This window comes from Acanthaster planci, linkage group LG05 (assembly GCF_054643075.1).
Source record: "Acanthaster planci isolate LZ-2023a linkage group LG05, COTS_SCS, whole genome shotgun sequence".
NCBI lineage: Eukaryota > Metazoa > Echinodermata > Asteroidea > Valvatida > Acanthasteridae > Acanthaster > Acanthaster planci.
Genome location: NC_141781.1, coordinates 9,148,128 through 9,169,809, shown reverse-complemented (window position 1 = coordinate 9,169,809; position 21,682 = coordinate 9,148,128). Strand labels below are relative to the sequence as shown.

General features: G+C 41.1%; 1 protein-coding gene across 2 annotated transcripts in view; it reads right to left on the bottom strand.

The window, feature by feature from the left end:
- Positions 1–2,369: 2,369 nt before the first annotated feature.
- LOC110987123 (uncharacterized) overlaps positions 2,370–21,682 on the bottom strand; it is a 42,482-nt gene continuing 23,169 nt past the window's right edge. The window contains exons 4-18 of one of the 2 annotated variants that reach the window (XM_087136863.1): positions 19,255–19,346; positions 17,454–17,510; positions 17,160–17,229; positions 15,358–15,402; positions 14,949–15,139; positions 14,017–14,079; positions 13,504–13,600; positions 12,334–12,564; positions 10,379–10,588; positions 9,706–9,887; positions 9,167–9,250; positions 8,367–8,581; positions 7,178–7,315; positions 6,216–6,489; positions 2,370–5,058 (exon numbers count right to left, since the gene is read on the bottom strand). In XM_087136863.1, coding sequence (XP_086992989.1) covers positions 5,047–5,058; positions 6,216–6,489; positions 7,178–7,315; positions 8,367–8,581; positions 9,167–9,250; positions 9,706–9,887; positions 10,379–10,588; positions 12,334–12,564; positions 13,504–13,600; positions 14,017–14,079; positions 14,949–15,139; positions 15,358–15,402; positions 17,160–17,229; positions 17,454–17,510; positions 19,255–19,346 — 1,961 coding nt within the window. In that variant the 3' untranslated portion in view covers positions 2,370–5,046. Of the gene's footprint in view, positions 5,153–6,215; positions 6,490–7,177; positions 7,316–8,366; positions 8,582–9,166; positions 9,251–9,705; positions 9,888–10,378; positions 10,589–12,333; positions 12,565–13,503; positions 13,601–14,016; positions 14,080–14,948; positions 15,140–15,357; positions 15,403–17,159; positions 17,230–17,453; positions 17,511–19,254; positions 19,347–21,682 lie in introns of both variants that reach the window. The other variant, XM_022249576.2, reaches the window with a different exon arrangement.

Genomic DNA, 21,682 nt, shown 5'->3' with positions numbered 1-21,682 from the left:
ATTTTCATGGACTTTTGCCTGATTTGTACAATTCTCATTTAATTCGTCTCCCATGGGGATCACCTGGCGGATTCTTAGTTAAAGCTCAGAAAAATCTAAGCCCCACCCGTCAGAAAGGCTTTGAAGGTCTCCTTTAGAAATTGAAATTGTGCTCCCCTCCCAAAAATTGGCCCTGAAAATGAAACGTTGACTCCGCTCGTGTCTAGGTATTACAGTTGTATGTTGCTGTGGGTTGGAAGTTATACAGGTTGGGTATTGTCTTGCTTTTCTCTGGGACACGTTGATATCTCCCTGTACTTAAATTACGTCTCGCCAGACAACCCATATTTCGTGTGTGCACAGCGTATCAGCTGAAGACGTTGTTCTTGGGCATAGTAACTGCACGTATTTCCACTTTAAATCCGTCTCCCGTGGTAACGCGATACACCGTGGAATTATTCAACGGTCCTCTTCCATTAATTCTGTCTCCAGATTCCTAAATCTCCGGCTTCTCTGGCAATCACTTGGCCCATTTTACTGGCGCTTTTGGTTTTACATTAATCAAAAAATAATCAGCACAAAAAAATTACGGGTTAGTCTGTGACCGGTATCCAAATTTTCGTTTCTACCTGATTTGAATCACGAGGTCGTTGGAATGACCTAGAAATTGCACTCCAACTTCTATCGCCTCTGTTACACCCTATAGTTTCCATTGAGAAGGCTCACATTTGGTTAAGAAAGACAAAGGCAAACGGATATTGCCATGTCTGTAGTTGGTGTCCTTGTTTATGACCTGGGAATGCTTTCCTGCTTGTCACCTACAACTTTAGGTTCAAAGGTTATTTATTTATTCTTAATTGGTATCGTTGCTTTGTCAGAATCTATTCAGGTACCAATGCTTGGAATACCTGTGCGGAGCCATTCTTTCACTTCACTCGCTCTGTAGAGATTTACTCCCACCCAATATCGAGCGGCTACCTGCGAATCGGTCACGTTCCTTCTAGGAGTATCAAATGAACCAAGGACTACCGAGACACAGATCTGTTCGATTAGCCTCATCAGCTAAGTGCAATTACGGCCCGGCCGTGGATCAATGCTAGCCGTGCACAGACAAAATACCGTCTTCGGAGGCATTACGCAATTGGAAATCATGCAAGAGAAATACTGCCAACAGACATGGCTACCTACCAGGGATAAAACCAAGTATTCCTCCAAAGTATACTTCGGATTTTGTTATGCGGTCTAGGAAAAACAAATGACTACCCATTTTCTGTTTACTGTTTCTGTAAACAAGGATCGAAGTACAGAAATCTATTCATTGTTAATCATTTTAAAGGTTTCCTTTCGATCAGTCTGTGTATTCTATATGTTTTCTTTGTAACTTCAAATCTTCAATAGTCTATTTTTAATTATATATCCGCGACGTTTGAATTGTTTCTGCGAGAAATGTGTGTTTTTACTCAGGCTATCTTGCAAACAGTTTGGATTGATTTAAGTCAACACTTTTTCCAAGTATTGGTTGCAAATCAAGTTGGTTATATAAAGGATGGGGGAAATAAGGCATACTGATTCAACAAAAATTATTATCTATTGAGGATTTCCCTGTTTGTATTTCCAAAAGATGCACATAGCAAACGTTCACCTCGGAAAATACACCAAAGCAAAATTAACTACAACAGTGCCTTTTAAAGCACAAACCTGTGCTTCCTTTGAAATATTATGATTATTGTTATGTCTTTATGCAAAAATTTTACACGTATCTTGATATAAAGCATTCTCTTTCACAAATTCTCTCTCCATTAAATTGAACAGTTAACCTTGATAAATCAAGCGCTTGTCCCACCAACACCTGCGAGACTTTGAATAAGATTTACATTGGGCACAGAATGTGCAGGAGGACTGCTTCATTTCCTCTTTCTAATGGACATTACAGCTATTAGCACAGCGGTGTTTTGCCTCTCAAGGGGGTTTTAAGAACCCGATTTATCCTTGAAAGAAGACTAGCATAATTGACCATTAAGGTAACATTGTAAGCTTCGTTGGCTACACTAAACGTACTAATAATGAAGCCTCATGCTATAAAGGGATAAAAGCAAACACAGACTATCCGAAAACAAATTAAGAATAGGCATCCCCCTACGGAAGGACAATACACTCTAACACATGAGACCACAATACATGGACATAATCCAAACTCAACAAGTAATAATCCACTTATTTATCATGTAATTGTAGAATAATTGATTGCTGTTTGCTGTTCGAGCGACATGATCTAGATGCACTTGCAATAGATGCAAACCCCCCTTCACATTTAATGACAAAAAGACCCAATCAGGGGAGACTCAGGAATATTATCACAGATGCAATCAATGAGAAATGACTCCAATGAATTATTTCATTACCGTTTATTACAACGATCAACTCTACCATCGCTTCAGGTGAACAGTGAAACTCGTGAAGTTAACCGCCTACAGGAATACTAACTACAAGTACCAGAGTGTACAAGAAGTTATGTGTGCGTACTCAGCCAGTGTACGATAGCACAGACCAATGGACCTTATTCTTGATTCGGCCATATTGAAATTGAATGTGAGGTTCACTCTTCAGTTTTAACTTGAAAGCATCAATGAAAGAATGAAGTTAAATTTCCGGTTAAAGTTGTGTCTTCTCTGATGAATATTTTCATATTTGTGATAATACTACTTCAGTGTTTTACACCCAATCGGGAGAAACTATTGAGAGGTTTGGAAACCAAATGAATTCTGGAATAGTCCGATACCATCTCATGTCATAGTTAACTATTGAAAAAAAGATTCAATGAACGTGGCTTCCCCAGGAATAAGGTCCATTATGATATATAATGTGTCCACATTTGTTTTTGATCTCTTTAAATTATTTACATTCTCCATTACACATGAATAATAATGCGCAAAAAAGTTTTCCTAGACATGTCTCTCGTCTTAAAAGGTCAGCTCAATCCTCAATCAAGAAAATCTTTGAATTCATCGGGGCATGGTACTACTTGGTCATAATGCATCAGTGTGTCGGTCGTCCGCCCAAACCCTCTTTCCCTGTTTTCCAAATCCTTTTGAATAAAGATAAACCGTTACATACAATATAGCTACAAATAGCTATAGGAGTCACTTTTGTTCATCCCTTTGAAATTGCTTGTCTTCCATTGATGCATAGCACACCACGCGATAGGCTTGTAAGAAGAACAGTTTTATATAGACAGTCTTTAAAAAGAAGTCACGGGTAATTTTGAATGGCAAAACAAGCATTTTGACATCGTCGAAAGCTCGGCGCCCAACATTTTCCAATGCATCATGGCGCTGTCATCTTTGCGATATAATGAGCAGAAATTTGGAACAGTGCAAACAGACTTAGGAACAACAATTACCATTTGCTATACACGTTTTCCTCAACAATTTAACAAAAGCAATCAAGCGATCATTTGATGAGAGTTCCTAACTTAAAAAAAATATTTTGTAGACCGTCTGAGGGTCTGTTTGAAAAAAAAAACCCGTTCGCCGTCTGAGAAAATGGAATATACACATCAATAGAAAATGTTGTCTTTGATCCTGGATCATTGTAATGATTAAATGAAGGCCAGCAACAAGTCTAAAAAGCAGTTCAGACTCACACTGTCAGAAGTGAGTTTCAGAAATAAGTCAAAAATAGATCAAGTGCAGTACTTTGTGTGTACATAAGAATTAATTTTAGTAGGTCCAAGGGAGTCCAGCGGACAAGTTTCAATGGAGAAAGATGTCTTTGATCGAATATTAAACTATAATAATTGAGCAAAACAAGATGCAGTGCACAAATATGTGCTTTATGTATACACTAAATTCAGCACTTGAAAGTTTTTTTGCACATATTAACTTTCATTGGGGCAACATCAAGCTTACGGTATTCGAAGAAGGTTACAAATATTATACCAAAATCTAGGCACCTTTTATTAAAGTAATGTATAATAGGCTGTTGAATTCGGAATGAAAAGGTTATTTAAATTCCTTTGAGTGTACGCACTCTGATACTCGTCGCTCAACGTAATTTCCTTTTTTATCGACAATCGTTGCCATGTTTTTAACAGTGAATACGGTTTGAATTACAAATCCTGAGACCAGTGATAGTAATTCATGGCAATTAAAGCAATCATAAGACACCATCTTACTTTTTTCAGTCATTGACTTCAATCAGATAATTACTTGTTACAGCTACAAGGCATTCCATCGTACATATTGATGTAATTTAACAGCAATTTTGTTCTTGAAAATATATGTGCAAAGAAATTGCAATTGACATATTCCTATGAAATTGCAGCAAGCAAGACTGAACAGATAACTGAACTTCGAGAAAAAATATAATTTGTTTGATTTTGGTAGAAAAAAATAAAAGTTTGCGCGAAGAATACATACTGAACTTATCTTTAAATAACTTACAAACTATTGAAAATATGGTTGCAGTTTATTCCGCATATTATGACATTTAGATAAATTGACAATTTGATAAATATGTACAGTAATTACAGTGTGGACTCAAGAAAATACGAAAAGATCTATCACATCGGAAAGTCCCAAACACAAACCGTGTACAGCTTAATGGACCGCGCTGTGCGAGTATAAATACAGCACTAACTTGCTATCGTATAAAATACCCTTTGCTCATCTGGATCAAGAGTTTCTCTAATCGCGGTAGCGTGATACGACTGCCGTTGGCGCTGCATGTGAATATTTGAAGTGGAGTGGCCGCTTCCCCCAGCTGTATGTCCTTTTGCAGCTGGCAAACCGTAGCCAGTACAAGTCAGTCGCAGGTCTATGAACGAAAGCCTTAACTTTGATGGCAGTTCCCCTGTTACAAATTTCGCAGATGGCTACGACTTCCGGGTTTTTTTGGGGGGGGGGGGCGGGGGCGGAGAAGCACACTGAGGAAATACCTACAGCCGTAGATAACACATTTATGCCCTTTTCGGAAACCGATGATTAAGCCGTATCTCCAACGGAAAAGATTTGTTAGAAAATGTTTGCCTCGGTGGGGAATGGTATGCTTAGTCTCCTAGATGCTTCATCAAAATGATACCTGGAAAATAGTGGAGGTAGATTGAAACGTTCATTCTCTGAGTTGAACGAATTGAAGAGAGATCTTAACATTTGGATGTGTCTGTGGTATTCTCCTGTAGTGAATGAAAGAAAGAACCTTCTTTTAGTATTACGGTTGCTTTACTTCAGTCATCGTTTAGTCTACCATTCTTAGTGATGAAACTGTGGATTTCTCAAAAGAGCCAATGGAAGTTGACCACGATTCCGAAGACACTTGTCTGGAAAAGGCAATGAAAATATTGTAAGCATTTTGGGGGGGGGTGCCAGGAAAATTCGGCAGTCACAAACTCCATACGTGTACTGATCTTAATAGACTCACTGCGAGTCGTAAAAGTGGTAAATAAGGAGAGTTAATACTGCGACAACATGACTTGGTATGGCTTGCTGACTAGTTTTTCCTTCTTGATCAAGAAAAAAAAAATCAACAATGAAGTCCTACTGTTTTGCAGTGCTGTGTTTTCTAATTATTAAGGTTTATGCCTGGGGTATCACATTCATAAGGTCGAACTGCCTTACGTCACTCGGTACCTATTGTTTTTGACTTCATTATTGCCGTCTGATCTGTTGCACTAAGTGCGAGGACAACCAAATTTCTAAACTTGCCGTTTTTCGACACAAAAAATAAGGGGTGTTTGATAAGCCAAACCCTCCCCTCAAAGAATGGAAGGTGTATCTTATCGAACCAGGTGAGGTGCGGACCCAGGGTGGAGGTCAACACACCCCCCGACAAAACAAGGTACAAAAAATGGGAAAATAATAACAAAAAATAACTACACTTTGCAAAGGTAAGTGCACCAATACCATTATAAACAATTTATGTCATGTAATGTTTCATCATGGTTTCTGCTTGTCCGCAAAAATGAGCTGAGATATTTAAAAAAAAGTCTCCGGCCTTAGCCCCCCGTCTGGAAAAAATTCCGGGATCCGCCCCCGCGAACCCGACCTGGGGATTACGGCCTTAGACCAGTTACCCTAGAGCCATTGTCATGGTGCCCTTTTTCGCCCACGTGTCTCCACTGATAATATAAAGGTTTTTGAGATCATAAATCTAAAGTAACTGACAAGATGACTGTTGTAAGGCTTTGTCAATTTATCCCACGAACAAGTCTTAAAGGAACTCAAGGAGAGCACACATACCTGTTGAACGGCGTCCACGCACTCGACAGTCACCCGAGGGACAGGGCTCCAGCCGAACGCTTTCAGCGCCTCATACTGCCCACCGTCGCCCCGCGTGCCCTCGTAGCCGTAGTTCGTAATCTCTGTGCTCGGCGAGAGGTGGTCGTCCACATCCAACTCCATGAAGTATTCGGAGCTCAGCTCGCTCAGCATCCGGTCCAACTTGTTGTAGAGCGTGGTGAAGGTTGGACGAAGGTCCGGGTTCTCATGCCAGCACTCCAGCATGACGATGTACCTTTTTGTGTTTAATGAAAGAGGTACATAGAAGTCATTACATTGTTATAGATGTGGTTTATAAACCAAAGAGCAAAAATCTAGCGACTTTTCACTAAACATTACGGAGGGCCTCCTCTAATAGTGAAAGCCAAGTGTTTGGGTTCTGTGCGGAGCAACTGTCAAGGTTAGTCTCTCTACAATAGATACTACAATTTTCACCGCTCTTTGCAAATAACTCGATGATTGTGTGCATAACACGTCACCATTGAATGCAGTCATTCCATCATCTCAGGGTATCTTTTTATGAACTATTTTGCTCATTGGCGAACATTTGTGCCAAAAATTGCGGGATGAGAGATGAGGATTTGTGGGGAATGACTTGCTCGGCCATGTAAATTCGAAAAGCAGGGGGAGGGGGCACACCATGTGATAGTGAATAGGGTCGCATCTGTAATATGTATTACATTCATGCAGAATCTTACATCACAATGGCATAGGCCTATTTATGGCTTTTCGGCGTTTCCTTTTTTGAGTGATATTGAATACATTTTATAAGTTGGGAAGTCAACAAATTCTATTCCTTCTTTTCTGTGCTCACCACAAAAAAGTGGGGGATAATGCACTAGCGTATCCCCAACCTCAAAAAGTGGGTGGATTTATCCCCCCATCCCCTTGAATTTACACCCATGAGTTTGTAACAGACTCACAGTTCGTCCGGGCAGTTGTCTGGTTGCTCCATTCGGTAACCGTCCTCGAGTTTGCGAACGACCTCAAAGCCGTCCAGCCCGGGGTACGGGACGCCCCCTAGAGTGTAGATCTCGTACAGAACTATGCCGAAGGACCAACTACAGAAGTAAAACACGAAACAATTTCTTGTGAGAAAAACGACACAATTCAAAGTCCTCTTCGGACCAAATTAAAGCATGAATTACAGTTTTGGACTTGCATGTACGATGGCCGTAGCTATATTTCTTTTCTATAAATAAAAAAATGATTAATACAGTACCGGTAAAAAGGTTCTAGTTTGCACCTTTTCAGTTCAAACACAAAATCCTTCTGCGTTCCATTTGTGAAGAAAAAAAAAGGAAAGTTAACTCACTGCTCCAAGAAATGCTTTCATTTCACCAATACAGTGGGGTAACTACAGGGAAGGGGTGGGGCGCAGGGGCACGCCCCCTAGCGAATGCCCATGCCCCCAATCCCTCTCCCCGTTTGAAATCTGTGAATAATCTCCGTTGAGTTTATAAAGGTATGCAGCGACAGCTTATTTTCTTGTGGTGCCCCCTTGAAAAATATGACTACCCCCAGGTGCCCCCCCCGGACACTTAGCCCCCTAGTTATGTCACTGCATCAATAAGTGCTCATAAAAATCTAATGGACGTTTGGCAAGGATGGGAATGTGCTGTTTTTGCGTTGAAAAACTGAGAACCTTATACTGCGTGAAACATGACAACCTGGACCTTGTCTTATAAATATACGTACAGCAACAAGCCAGTACTTCAGTAGTGCAACGCTTCAATGTTGGTCGTGCTTAGTGCCGTTATAGGGTGAAACCTTCAGGAGGCATCTGGGTGCACACACTTTTCGGGGGGACACTCAATGTAATTTCACCTTGGATTTCCAGCGGAGGGAACCCGTTAGGATCGAATCGAAGCCCCGCTTGAGCCCCCACGCTGGTTCATCACCTGATGAGGTGGGTTCCGACATTGGCTAGGGGGTATGTGTCTCGTGCCCTCCGACGTCACCGGTTGTGCTTAGCGCTAATGAGTGGTTCACAACGCAGCAAATTGTATCCTCATGCTAAGAACATCGGCGGCATGCATGCAATGTTGCCCTACTGCAGGTCTGCCTCCTCTGATTTTAAACATCCTGCAGCATATGAACAATCCTACTTACACGTCACTTTTGATGGAGCAGGTTCCCTTCGTGTTGGTTTCCAGACTGACCCACTTCAGAGGCCGCTTTTTCTCCTGGCCAAGTCTCTTGTAGCCCCGCTGATAAAGATCGTCCGCCATGCCAAAGTCCGAGATTTTAACCACCAAACCTTCGCCGACCAACACATTACGAGCGGCCAGGTCACCGTGGTAGTACCGAGTGTTGGACAAGTACTCCTATTGCCAAATTACTTGGATATTAAAATGATAGTCTAAATGAAGTACATCTACAAAAATTGCAGTCGGTCCAAAATTCGGTCTAAAACTTCATATGATCAGTGTCTAAAACGGGAGTGATTACATGAAAAAAATCTACCAACTGTACGTGCAGTCGGGCAAAGCTTCATGCTCGACGGACCTCTGTGGTGTATTCAGAGGATATGGGGACCAAAGGGTAAACGTTGACGAAATATCTATACATTTTTTTCCGTTTATTTATGAGCTAAAGGTATAAAAACACCGTGCATTTGGCCGTATGGCACCCCCTTCTCGCCCTGCCCCTTTTGATTTTAAATGGAACTTTTCAAAAACATTTCCTTCATGTCCTCATTGCCTGTTCCATCAGGATACGCCCCTGTACTCGCTACCCCCAATAGCCAGGTCCTCTCTCACTATTTTAGGTCTAATCAGTAGCAAAAGACATGAGCTGAAACGTTTCCTTGGGTTATCTCCTAAGCTTGGCGCCACCATATAGCACCGGCTACTGGAACTTTTAAAGGTTCATTTGTCACACAGCATTTCACGTTCTCATTGCAAACTTACCATGCCACGCGCAATTTGGCGGGCTATCTGCAGTTGCCCAGTCTCAGCGATGCAGAAAATCGGGTCCTCAGCTTGAAATTTCTCCTGAAAGAAGAATGGTTAAAAACCTTTTGCATAACAGACTGCGCGTGTGCATTCGTAAACAGCTTCCTAGGAGTTTTGTTCAAATCTTCAACGCTGTCACATTTTACGGTGACAGGAATTGACGGTCATCTTATATATATGCACTTCCGGTGACATTTTGATCTAGAACTAAACCGAAATATCTACAAAAGTTCTGCAGTGCAAAAAACTTTTCTCTCCGTGTGTAGTTCAATAAATATTGAGAAGTGCAAGGAATGTGATGATACGGAATTCGGAATGCAAAAATTATCTTAATGAATTCAATTGACATAGTCTGGGTCCGAATAACCTAGCAGCGGCTTACGCTACACAAATTATTATTTTATGCAGTGGTAGTGGCAGCAATTAGTTCCCATAGACTCTTGTGCAATTTCAAGCCGCAGCCAAGTGATTTGGACTTTTGGACTTGGCCTTACATCTCTACACTTCCACAGAAAGCCAAGGAGGTCTCCGTATTTCATGTACTCAGTGATGAGATAGTAGGGCTCATCCACCGTGCAGCAGCCGAGTATGGCAAGGATGTTGGGATGGTGACCAATGTCAATGATCAGCTTGATTTCGTCCAGGAAATCCTCTCTAGCCTCCCGTGTTGCGTTCACTGTGGACCGATTAAACCAGTAATTTAAATAACTTGATCAAGTGCATATAAAGCGAAAGTATTACTCGCTGGATTTCTTAAGCTGGCCAGAGGCGAGGTGATTCGACTTCAAAATCTTATATTTAACGTTCCACTTACAGCTCTGTTTTGTCATACTGGCTGTCTCAACAGAAAGACTTTCAATTGAATAGCATAAGGACCAATGTAGGATGCATCAATTCGGTACAATTTGTGTTTGGTTTTAACGTCCTCTTTTCGCAAGAAAAGTCAAGACAGAAGAATACACACTTTGCTGTACTTTTTTTGTTCCAAGAACTATACTTCTCCATGTACTAGCGATGTGTACCAGGGCTGCTTCGTTTATATGATAAACAGCACAGTTCACGTACAAGCGGGCAAGAGAGGAAGAGACGCTCTTCGTTAGAGCAAAACGTAGTAAACACAACACATAATAGCCAAATGAGGGCGCCCAAAGAGATGTGGATACCTACTTTTGAGGCTCTTCACGGCTACCGGTCGGGGTGCGTACTTCTTTAATGAACTGTCTGCAGAGTTTAGTATTCCGCTATACACGATACCGAACTGACCACTGCCGAGTTTCTCGTTGATGGTCAAAAGGGAGCGGTCGATCTCTCTCGACTGGAAATCAACGTCTGGTTCCCGCAGCTCATCGAATGATGACTTCATGCCTGCAGAGGTTCCTAAACAAACGAATATATTGCTTTTTTAAGCTCTATGACACACACGAGACTATTTTAAGTTAACTTAGCAAAGTGTCCATGAATGAAGCGGCAATCTAACAGCAAAGAGTTGTTGCTGCCCCCAACGGCCCTTCACCAATCAAGGAAGAAAAGTAACTAATATCATAAATTTCTGGCTCCCCCTCCTTAGCTGTGTAACAGTATACCTAGGCCTGTATATTTTCCCACTCCAAATTCTAGTGGGGTTTGGTAATACAGACTTCAAATAAGCTCTCTGCCCTTCCACAGCTTAGAATTTAGAGCGCTATTTCATGAACGTATTGAGTGCTATACTTCCAAAAAATAAGAACCCTCCCCCCCTTCGTATGGACTAAGATAATGCCTCTTTGTTTGAGGAAGGCTTGACGGATGCCCTGGACAGGTTTTCAATTACTTCAGGAGTGAGCTGTGGGGGTGTAGGACACAAATTCGATCTGCTCATGACCCTTAATGAAAGGAGGGAACTGTAGTAGGCCTATCGAAACGTTATATCAGCCCAGTTTAGCTATAATTTCACAGAGCCGCTAAGCAGAGAAATCTGCCAAGCTCAAAAAACCTTTACTTTGGTTGCTAATAAAAGTGGTGTACTTTGTGGGGACTGGTCCTCCGATTTCTTTCTTTTTTTTGGGGGGGAGTTAACAACTTAGGCCCCCTATTCACGTATGTTCACCCCTTCCACTTAGTTTGTGCACATGCGCTAAAATTCGGCAAAGTCGAAGTGTTGCTTGTTAAAATGGCGACGCCAGCCAGCAAATGACTACACCAAAATCTATATGCGGAGATCTTCCGCACTGTCTGAACGTTTGCTGAATTTATACCAGAGAAATAAAATCAGGCTTCAGATTTCATTTTAAAGTGACATGTTGGAGAGAACGGGGTGAAAGATGTCTGTATACGTTACATTTCTGAACGCAAAAAACGGTATTTTGAACTTGAAAATTAGAACTGTTCTCCGGTTGGTCCACACATGCTGCATATCCTGATTACTGAAAGAGTGTTTGAAAAAGGTTACCATGTTATGTTTAGCTATAGCGAATTGTCCTTGGTTAGTTTGCTCAATTTCAATTTTGGCTCTCTGTCGACCGGTCGGCCATGATTTACGTGTACACATGTGCGAGTTTGTGTACATGTACTGTACGTGTACTCCATCTATGCACGTAACTACTACGGACAAATGATTCCGTGCAAGATATTAAATCACTTGAAAATACTACCGATGTTTTTATTAGACCTTAATACACACGGCACTTTATTTTGTTTGTTTGGATAAACTCGAGAAGTTGTTTTAAAATGGAAAAGACCGTGGATGTATTTTCTTTCCAATCTGATTGTGTTTATTTTTTGTAAAAATTACTTTTTCAAAATTTGTTTCAAATTTTGTGCAGCTTGGTTCATATAATGCGGTGGTTTAATGTTGTCTAATCCATTTTTAGTTATCGGGTTATCTTCGTGAACTTTATTTGATTGTGTTTTGTTAAAAAATAATCATGATCTTCATCCGCGAAAAGAAATGTCGGAACGATGTTCGACGCCGCCTGCCTCGATATCCATAGTAAAGTGATCGAGTACGCATGCGCTAGCTCTTAACTAAGTGGTGCACAAGGGTATGGGAATGAACATACGTGACTTGTTAACCAGCATTTTCTGCCGGGCAACATTATGAAATTGGGCCAAGTCATTAACCGCTGATTAAGATAAAAACTGACCCTTTCTAGATCCCCCTTCCTCGGGGTATCGAACAAATATCGCCTCTTTGGACTCCGCCACTGCCTTTCTTCTCTTGATGAAACGGAGTATCAGGGCGCCCACAACGGCGAAAGTTGCCATGAACGACACAACAATTACGGCCACATACGAGGGCGCTGTCTGTTGTCCCGTTGTTGCACTTGCAAAGGTGGTTACATCCGGGGATGGTTTCAATTTAGCACATAACTCTTCTACAAAAATAAGGGAACAGACGTTAAATTTCGCAACTGCTTTAGGAAAGTATTTTCCTAGGCCATTCAACAAAATCAAACGAGATGGAGGCCAAAGTAAACTGATACAGTACGAAAATTATTGACCAATTAGAATGATTTTAGGTTTAAACACATTTAAAATACATCCGATACGCGGATAAAACAACGCAAACCAACCATGAAAGCGACTTTGTGCAATCTAAACGGGACATACATAGAGTTAACTGCCACGTGAGAGGGGCGTTTTGCTTCGCTCAAGGGCTTGGGCGTTGCCAGGGGGTTAACCACATTTCCAAGGGGATTTCAAGGAAATAAGTGCTCATCATATAACAAAAATGCTTAAGAAGTCATGACTAGAGCTAGGGGAAAGCAAAATGGTGATTGTCATCCCTTTTCATTTTGGTTTTTCATTTCTTTTGCAGTGTTTACTTTTTTTAAGCCTTTCCTATTCTTCTGTTTTTAAGGGAAGGGCAAGCACTGCTTCCCCCCAATACCATGCTCAATAGCCAAAATCCTTCACCAAATTTTATGAGGGAAATATAGGTCACAGCTATACACAGACCCACGAAGTATTAAGGGTCAATTTCTACCTACGTAAATGCATAAATGATACATTCAGTGCGCAAGCGCGCAAGATTAACTCTATTCATTGAATGCTGGAGGAAATTACGTCGTTTGGCCGTTGAATTTTTAGTAATAGTATGTTTTGCAAACATTTTATCACTTGTAAAAAGACTCTGATCATATGCAGTCGGAGAATGTTTTGGAAACTCCGTCAGTTAACATACGTAATACATTTATGTTGACTACAGTAATTACACTACCTATGCGCGTTGCAAAGTCAATAGGCGTCGGTCAAATTACCGTAATACGACTGAATGAAAGAGACAGATCTCACTTTTTTTTATTTTCACTGACCTGATCGGGTTGAATTACTAGCAAACTGCTCACTGTGCGTATCGAAGTCCAGCACAGCCCACGCTCCGCCCTTCCCATCGTCCGTATATGCTCTCACCTATACAGTCATTAGTTAACATTTACGCCTCGCCGTTAAATACAAAATAAAACTGTTCAGCTGTCCCACCTGAAGAAATTAATATCTTTCATCTGTCTTCAAAACACAATCACCGAAGAATAGAGCTTGCTTGTTTTTTCTGTGATAACCCACAACTAACAGTTATTTTCTCCATCCGCTTCGTACTTCAGCCAGGAGTTGCTTTTCCAACGCCTTATATTCTCAGTACTCCAAGACACAAAATGGTACCACTTTGACGCCATATACACCTTATTAAAAGTAAACAGGTTTTAATCTTGATTGGGGAAAAAGCGCCGATTCTGGTGCAGATATTCGATCTCAACCGTTTTTAACAATCTATTAGTAACCAGTTGTGTCTCGTGTGTTCCTCTGTATGATGTCATGATAAAACTTACCATTGCTGTATAATTTGAGGAGCTCTTGACGTCTTCCAGTTCCTTCGTATAAAATAATTTGTCCTAAAACCGGAGGAATAAAGAACATCTGTAAACAAATTAGTTTGGTGTCTGAAGTTGAGAAACTAATAAAGCTGAATTAAGTTAAACTTTGGTGCGTATATTACTACTGCACGGTTCATTGAAATCTGTAATGCAAAGTTGCTGTAGGGCTGCATTAGCGAGAGAAACTGGTTCTTCGTTCATGATGCATTACACCATTTCGCAACTGTGTTGCCAGGTAAGTGTTTTTCAGGGCACAGACAAGCAAAGCCAACCTGATTCAGGATCAATTAACCCTTGGGTTTAGATGCATACAGTTGTAATCGATAAAAAAGAAATAAATATAAAATGAAATAAATTCATCTGACAAAAAACAAACAATGAAAACGCTCCATGAATAATGCCCTGGTTGCTACCAACACAGGCTTTAGGACATTCTGTTGGATATCAAATAAAACGCGTAACCGCGAGCACAGTTGGACGGATATCATATTTAACCTCATTAAGACTGTCCCCTCATGCAAAACCTTAGGGGGCACAACACAAAGTTCCACAGGGATCCTTTGGATAAGGCCTCTTCCCCATAAAGCCTTAAGGAACCCTTCATGTTCCCTTAGAAACATGCTACAAGTTAATTGCTTTAAGCGAAATGAAGAGTGAGATGTTGTGACGAATTGTCCAACGATATGCGTGCGCGCGCATACTGCTAGTCAAAGCAGCCGTCCGTGACCACCAAACACAGAAAATTATAACCATCGTACCCCCTGTACCGATATTTGTTTGACGGAAATAAACTTTGTCTGCGTCTGATTTGGGGGAATCAGTATCAAGTGACCAACACATTTGATTGAAGAAGCACCTGGCACAGGTCTAGTTACGAACATAATTACCTGATCATGGAAAACCTTCAGGGGTAATTCTGTGGAAGTAGTGTTGTAGCGTAACTCGTAGAGTGAAATGTTGTCACTCACTTGAGACGAAGGACTCCAGGATAACACCACTGTGTACTGACCCATATCCGACACTGAAGGCGCTGCACAGTCCAACTGAAAATCCAAGGGTACCCCGGGTATCTCGACGCCTTGAAGAAAATTCAGCCGTTAATGATACTCCTTTCATTACTTTAAAAAGATTCACGAAAAGTCGATTTTATTCGGGGATTTGTAAGAATCAAGGTTTCATTCCGTTTTCCCTGTTTAGCCATGCCATCCTCCTCTTTAACAAACTCTCCCATATCACGTGACAAGCTTATAAATTATCTCAAAGTGTTAGCTGGTGTAGAATTTTGGCCAAACTTACTTTTTCCTTCGCAGAACTCTTTGTCGCCAGTTTCCAAGTAGCAATCTGTCAAAAATAAACCTTATTATCAGGGACTTTCAGGAGGAGGGCAAAACTCGACCTTTGATTTTAGTTTCATTACTTTTTATGAACTATAACGACGGTACATAATATAGGACACAACACCCTTGTTACTAACAAGTTGGCGCTGAAGAAAACTGTCATGACATCCGGAACAGCAAGCAGTGTTCCCTTTGCATGTTTTTTATGGGGTTTATCACGCAGACTTTTATCGTTTCAGCTTTTGACAATTCGGTGAGGGCGCATTTAGTTGGGTAGGTATGGAAAGGCTGTCGATGAGACCGCCCTCTCACGTTTTGGAAGAACAATTCAAACTGAAAACACTCCAAGAACCAGTCCTTTCGGAATTTTTTTTTTGTGATCTTCAAGCGATATTGTGGAAAAGTCACCTGGAGATGGGTGAATAACGAATTTCGTAAACGATCATTCACTTTCGGTATCACTGTTCCTATGGGTTTCCCTGTTCATGCACATTTTTTTGTGCTTATGCGAAAGCAAGAATGAATAACGCTGAAAAAATTACCTACATGCTTCGATCGGTTTTAGATTCAATTGACCTTACCTTATGCAGTTCTGGTCAGCAAAGGTTAGAAGATTTTTAGAATTCTAGAATCTTTTGTACACAGAATGTTAAAAAACCGTAAAATGATAATTTTATTTTGGTCTGGTTTTATTTCAACTTTCACCTAAAGACTGCCTTAAAATATAATTTCGTAAGTGCTCATCTGCGCACCAGAACTCCGGCTTGCAATAGTTGTCATTTTAGATTTAAGATTCGGAAGTGTTTTGCGTATCAGTGTTAATTAATGTACGGTAGAGGTTTTTTTTGTGAAGCAAAGAATGCCCTGGTCATCACACATTTCTTCAAATCGTCTGTTGACATTTGCTCAAATGCAAATCGCGGCAAGTCGGCCATTTTTATTTTTCTTAAATGGAAAGGTCTCTCTATGAAAACCTCCTTGTGGCGCACTGTTTAACAAATTGCCGAAAGGGACATATGCGATAGCCCGTTTAATGTTGAAACGCTCGGTGTTAGGATTTCAACGGAGCGATCTGTCACGGAACAGCAGCTCCGTAATAATAATAAAAATAATAATAAAAATAGTCAGCTCTTATACAGTGCATATCACGGAATGTGCTCATATCGTCTGAACATTCCTGAAACCATTTAGGCTCCCTGGGGAGTGCACTACATAAAACAGTGCTTACTGCCGTTGGCAGGGGCCAATACAACTAACAGTGGCAATGTTACATTGGCCATCGGATCCGGGGAAAACAGAGAGGCTATAGTCAAAGCAGTTTACAAGAGAACTTATTTTATAGTTTATAACAGATAAATAAACAAACGTAATTTGAATATTCCTGCGATATTCAATTTGTTTTGGATTCCTTATTCCTTGATTTGAGAGCCGTAATGTTCAATCTTTTTTTTCCAATTTTCCTCGTAGAAATCACAGTCAAGTCAGATATTTGGAAATTGTAATCAATTTGATACAGGTAACGATAATTTGAAATTACATCACATTTTCCTATTATAATTATCTTAATCAAATTACATATAGAAAACATTTTGTAACTTAAACAAATATTTCAAACAAGCTGATAAAAAACCCAGGTTTTAGGAAAGAACGCTGTCAAAAAAAGAAAACAGTACATTTTACAAAGGAACAATAAGTGACTTTTTCATCAATCGTCATAGAATAAGAACACTTTCAATAAAAGCAGGCCAAAGGTTTACTCACCGGGTGAATTCTTTGTCTTAAAAACCTCTTTGGATTTTCGTTTGTTCGTCGAATTGCAGACTGTCGAAACCTAATTGAATTTAAAACACAGTGATAAACTCGGTCACCTTTGAGTTATGCACCTCGTTATTCAAGTTAAAAAATATAAGAAAAATAGTCAAGGAAATGAAGTGGTTCAAACGTTTGTCGAGAAAATAGCTAGAGATTTATCAATACTGAAAAAAATGGCAAAATATCAATTTTGAGATTATAATTATGACGTCTTATCTCTCTTTGCAAAAACGCTTTTCTTACCCCGAAAAAATAAGTGTATCCAAAATGGAGACCGGTGAACAAGTAATATTCCTTCTCCTAATAAAAAAAATACAAAAGTTAAATCACAAGAAAATACTCTGGTTCTCAGCTAAATTACTGCCATTTTTTCTTCTGCAAGCTGATTTTACCCCCGCATTGTGACCACTGTGGTTTACTACCCACCACTGTTAACAAACGAGGCTTTTCAGAGAAATGACTCCGTTCAAATTTGGACCTAAAACCTGGTCGAGAACGTGTTGAAGTGAGCTTTTGTCATCAAATAAAATATGCTTCAAGATAACAAATTTGGGCAATACCTAAATGTATAATAAATTTTCAAAATTAATATTTCCCAACAGCAAAAATCAGTACTCCCCTGGGATTCGAACCCAAAACACCCACTTCAGGCTAATCTTTTCTTGCCCACTACCGGTACGGTACGTGCGCTACGCAAACGCAAACCAGCTCGACTGAATTTCCGTGGTTTTCCTTCATTTTGTACCTATGACCCTACATAATGACGCTTTAACTCTATAAATGCAAACAGTGCAAAAACTCGCCCTCGAAAAGAGTGAGTCCCTCATAAAACCACGCTAAAAGACTGAAAACCACGCTAAAAGACTGAAAACCACCCTAAAAGACTGAAAACCACGCTAAAACAGTGTGAAGCACTCCCAAAGAGTGAAATTTCCACTCGAAAAAAGTTGTCGTTACAAGGACAACGGGAAAAAAGTTGTCCTTCATACATGGCTCATCTTATGAAGTTATTCTCACTTTTTTAGAGTGGCTTTTCAATCTTTTGGAAGGGTTTCATAAGGACGTACCCTTTTGGGGAGGGAGTTTGTTACTCCTGTGCCTTTAGAAAGTGAAGCTGTTAAGTATTTCAGGTGAAAACTAGTCAGGCCCCGTTCCGAATAGGGGCATTTCTCTGTAAAACCTTGTTTGTTAACGGGGTTGGGTAGTCGGATCTGCTGTTGAGGTTATGCGTTGCTGGTAACTCAGAGGCTGTTCTTTGTTTTTAATATCGTTACGATGAATGCACAAAAAAATTTACTTGAGCATATCCCAGAGGAAGGAAAAAATACGCTCTACATTGACGCCACGTGCATGAGGTCTATTACGAAGAAATCGCGCTTCCGTTCAAATTCAGTCATTGTAGAAACGCAATGATCTACAGAGTACGGCCAGATTTAGGTAGTCAAGAAGAGCAAGGCACTTTTACTTGCTAAAACCTGACAAATGGATATTTTGCCAAACGTTCGTCAAAGCATCAAATACCTTCATCTTTAGACTAATAACTTCCCAAAGTTAGTGAAGTTTCACCGGATTTTTTAAAGAAATGTCGAATTTCAACAGCTCCCCGTTGGGGATCTGAAAAAATATATATCACCGAAACAAAAATTTCAAATTATATCTCACAAAAGAAATGTTTCTAGAAAGAGATCTTGTAAAACCCAACTTTCATGTCTTAAAAAAACTTGGGAAAATGCATCTTCTGTGAGCCTGATGTAAAGGTATTTTGTAAGAGCAATGTTTCCCAGAATTATAAACCTTGTTTCTTAAAATTGATCTCCCCAAAACAAACTAAAATTAAGTAGTAAAACAATCATCGAAAAACATGTTACATAAACACTTGAAAAATACATCGACTTTGGAATGTTTACACATACCTCACTTTTTGATGAATATTAAACATGTAATTTCGTATATGATTGCTATTCACCTGCTGCGTGTTTTGCGCTTTGGTAATCTTGTACACGAAACAGACGCGAACAGTATGGACACATTGACAGATAACTACCGTTTTCGTCAATCCTGCTAAGGAACAGTTATTTATCGACAGCTTTTGTGTGTTCCGATTCAAGTCAACTCGCACTGCATATCCTCCAAAGTCTAGAAAAAACAATGGAAAATTGAAGATTGTGAAGTTACTGCATGATAAAGAGAGCTTGATATTGAAAATAATGAAGCCTTGACGGCTTAGTGATTGAGGATAAGCCTGGCTAAGTGCACGTCTGCACGTCAATCAGTAAGCACATAGCTTACAAGCTTGATAGACCTTCACAGTGAACAAAGGCACCAAGCATAGCTGAAAATATAATCACGGTCTAAGTGCATGAAAGAGAGAGGAAGAAGATGTAGAAAAACAGACATAACATCCTGGGGGATATACGTAAATTTATTGTCACCTTAATAGAGCCAAAGTGTTAGCCAACTGTGCCGCTGCACATTTTCGGCAATGGTTATTGCCATGTATTTTTTTCTGATGAACCTTCAGGGGATTTGTTATTTCACTCCAATCTTACGAAAATCAGAAAAAGTATTCTGGCGAAATGCGCATTTTTCGAGACATGTCAGCCGAAAATGTTAACTTTTCAAATTGACAAGTACTATACAGAGATAAAACAATAAAACCCTGAATGCACGCGGAGGTTCATCTGTTCTTCCTTTTAAACTGGACCACTGGAAGGAAGAAATTGCGAAGAAAAAGGAATCCACCCTGTGACTGTGAGAAGGTCGAAGACAACCTGGCCCTTGTTTTGGGTTAATGTATTTTGGAAGATGTCGTGCTGCTTATTTTGAACAGTCGACTCGGTCTCTCTTCTCTCACTAGGGAGGGATAGCTCTTGGTGCACGGAGCAAAGATAGCTAGCTACAATGTAGTTCTTTTCGAAGTACAAAATAGTACAGCACGCGTATTAGCGAATGGAGCTCTCGCCCCACCCCATCGAGTTTCTAGTGCCGATTAAATTTGCTTGAGACTGTTGGAAATATGTGTGTTCCTGAAAGGAGAGATGATTCCCCTTACACATTTGAATGCAAACCGAGACGCTAAGAAATGATGGGCAGGCAATCCTGCCATCCACTCAAAGACCGCTTCATAATTGGCACGAGAGCCGACACGAATGCGGTTGTAATGTGACGTTAGATGACCAGCCTGTACCGTACCTTATGGAAGAATGTTTTTTACCATTCAACAAGCGTGAGGGGGATTCCACCACCAAAGAAATTAACTTGGCTGTCTCGTGCCCATGGGTCGAAAATTGTCGTGGCGAGGGAGATTGTGCGTTCCTGAGATCTGGGAGAGAGCTACCGTGTGGCGGATCAGTCTCTAAGGGAGGTTCCAGACAAAAGTAGACCCAACAGATCTACCATTGACCACATCTCCGCTCTCCACCTAATCATTGAGAAGTGTTGGGAGTACAGAGGAGATCATCACCTGTTCATCGCCTTGATAGGTCTCAAGGCTGCATTTGACACGGTTGATCATGCATCCCTGTGAAAGATCTTCGATATCATTGGAGCATCCCCAAAGTTCACCCGTATGTTCCAAAGGCTCTATCGCGACACAGATCAACAGCGGGTCAGACAGGGGTGTGTAGCTGCTCCAGACCTCTTCAAATGCGTCATCGAACACCTGATGACGAAGGTTTGCAAGATGATCCCCGGCGTATCATACGGCAACTACCACCTGGCCGACCTCGATTATACAGACGACACCAACTTGTTTTGCCCATCCGTGGACCAACTCAGAGAGGCGCTCAGCTCACCTTGTAACACCATGAGACAGTCAAGCTCCGTCTGAAGGATAACTGGCCTGAGACCAAGCTGATGCCCATCGGCGATGGACCAGATCTTCCCCCTCTTCATGTGGACAGGGTCGAATTTTTCCCCTCTTCGTGTACCTCGGCTCGATTGTTACCAGCAACGGGGATCTTAGGCCTGAGATTGATCGGAGACGGGGCCTGGCAGCGGTGTCATGCAGTGTCTGTGGAAGCCTCTCTGGCGACACCGCACCATCTTCCGCCAGACAAAGCATGTGATCTACAGTGCCTCTGTTCTTTCCGTTAAGTTATTAGACGGAGCTGAGACCTGGCCACTGCACAAGACATTAGCTTCAAGGATTGATGGCTTCGACAGCAGATCTCTCCGCAACATTGAACACATCAAGTGGTACCACTGGGTCACGAATGACGAGCTGCGAGAGCGGACACGACAACCCCCGACCTCCTAGCTGCCAGTCCAACGCCGCCTCCGATGGCTCGGTCATGTATTCCGTCTCCCACCAGACCATCCCACAAAGGCCATCCTCTCGTTCGACCCTACCGTTGCAGGCTGGAGGAGACCCAAGGAAGACTCCGCACTAGGTGGATGGACATCGTCCAGACCGACCTAAAAGACCTTTAGGGGCCAATATGGACAATCTCGAGGAACTGGCCCGAGACGGC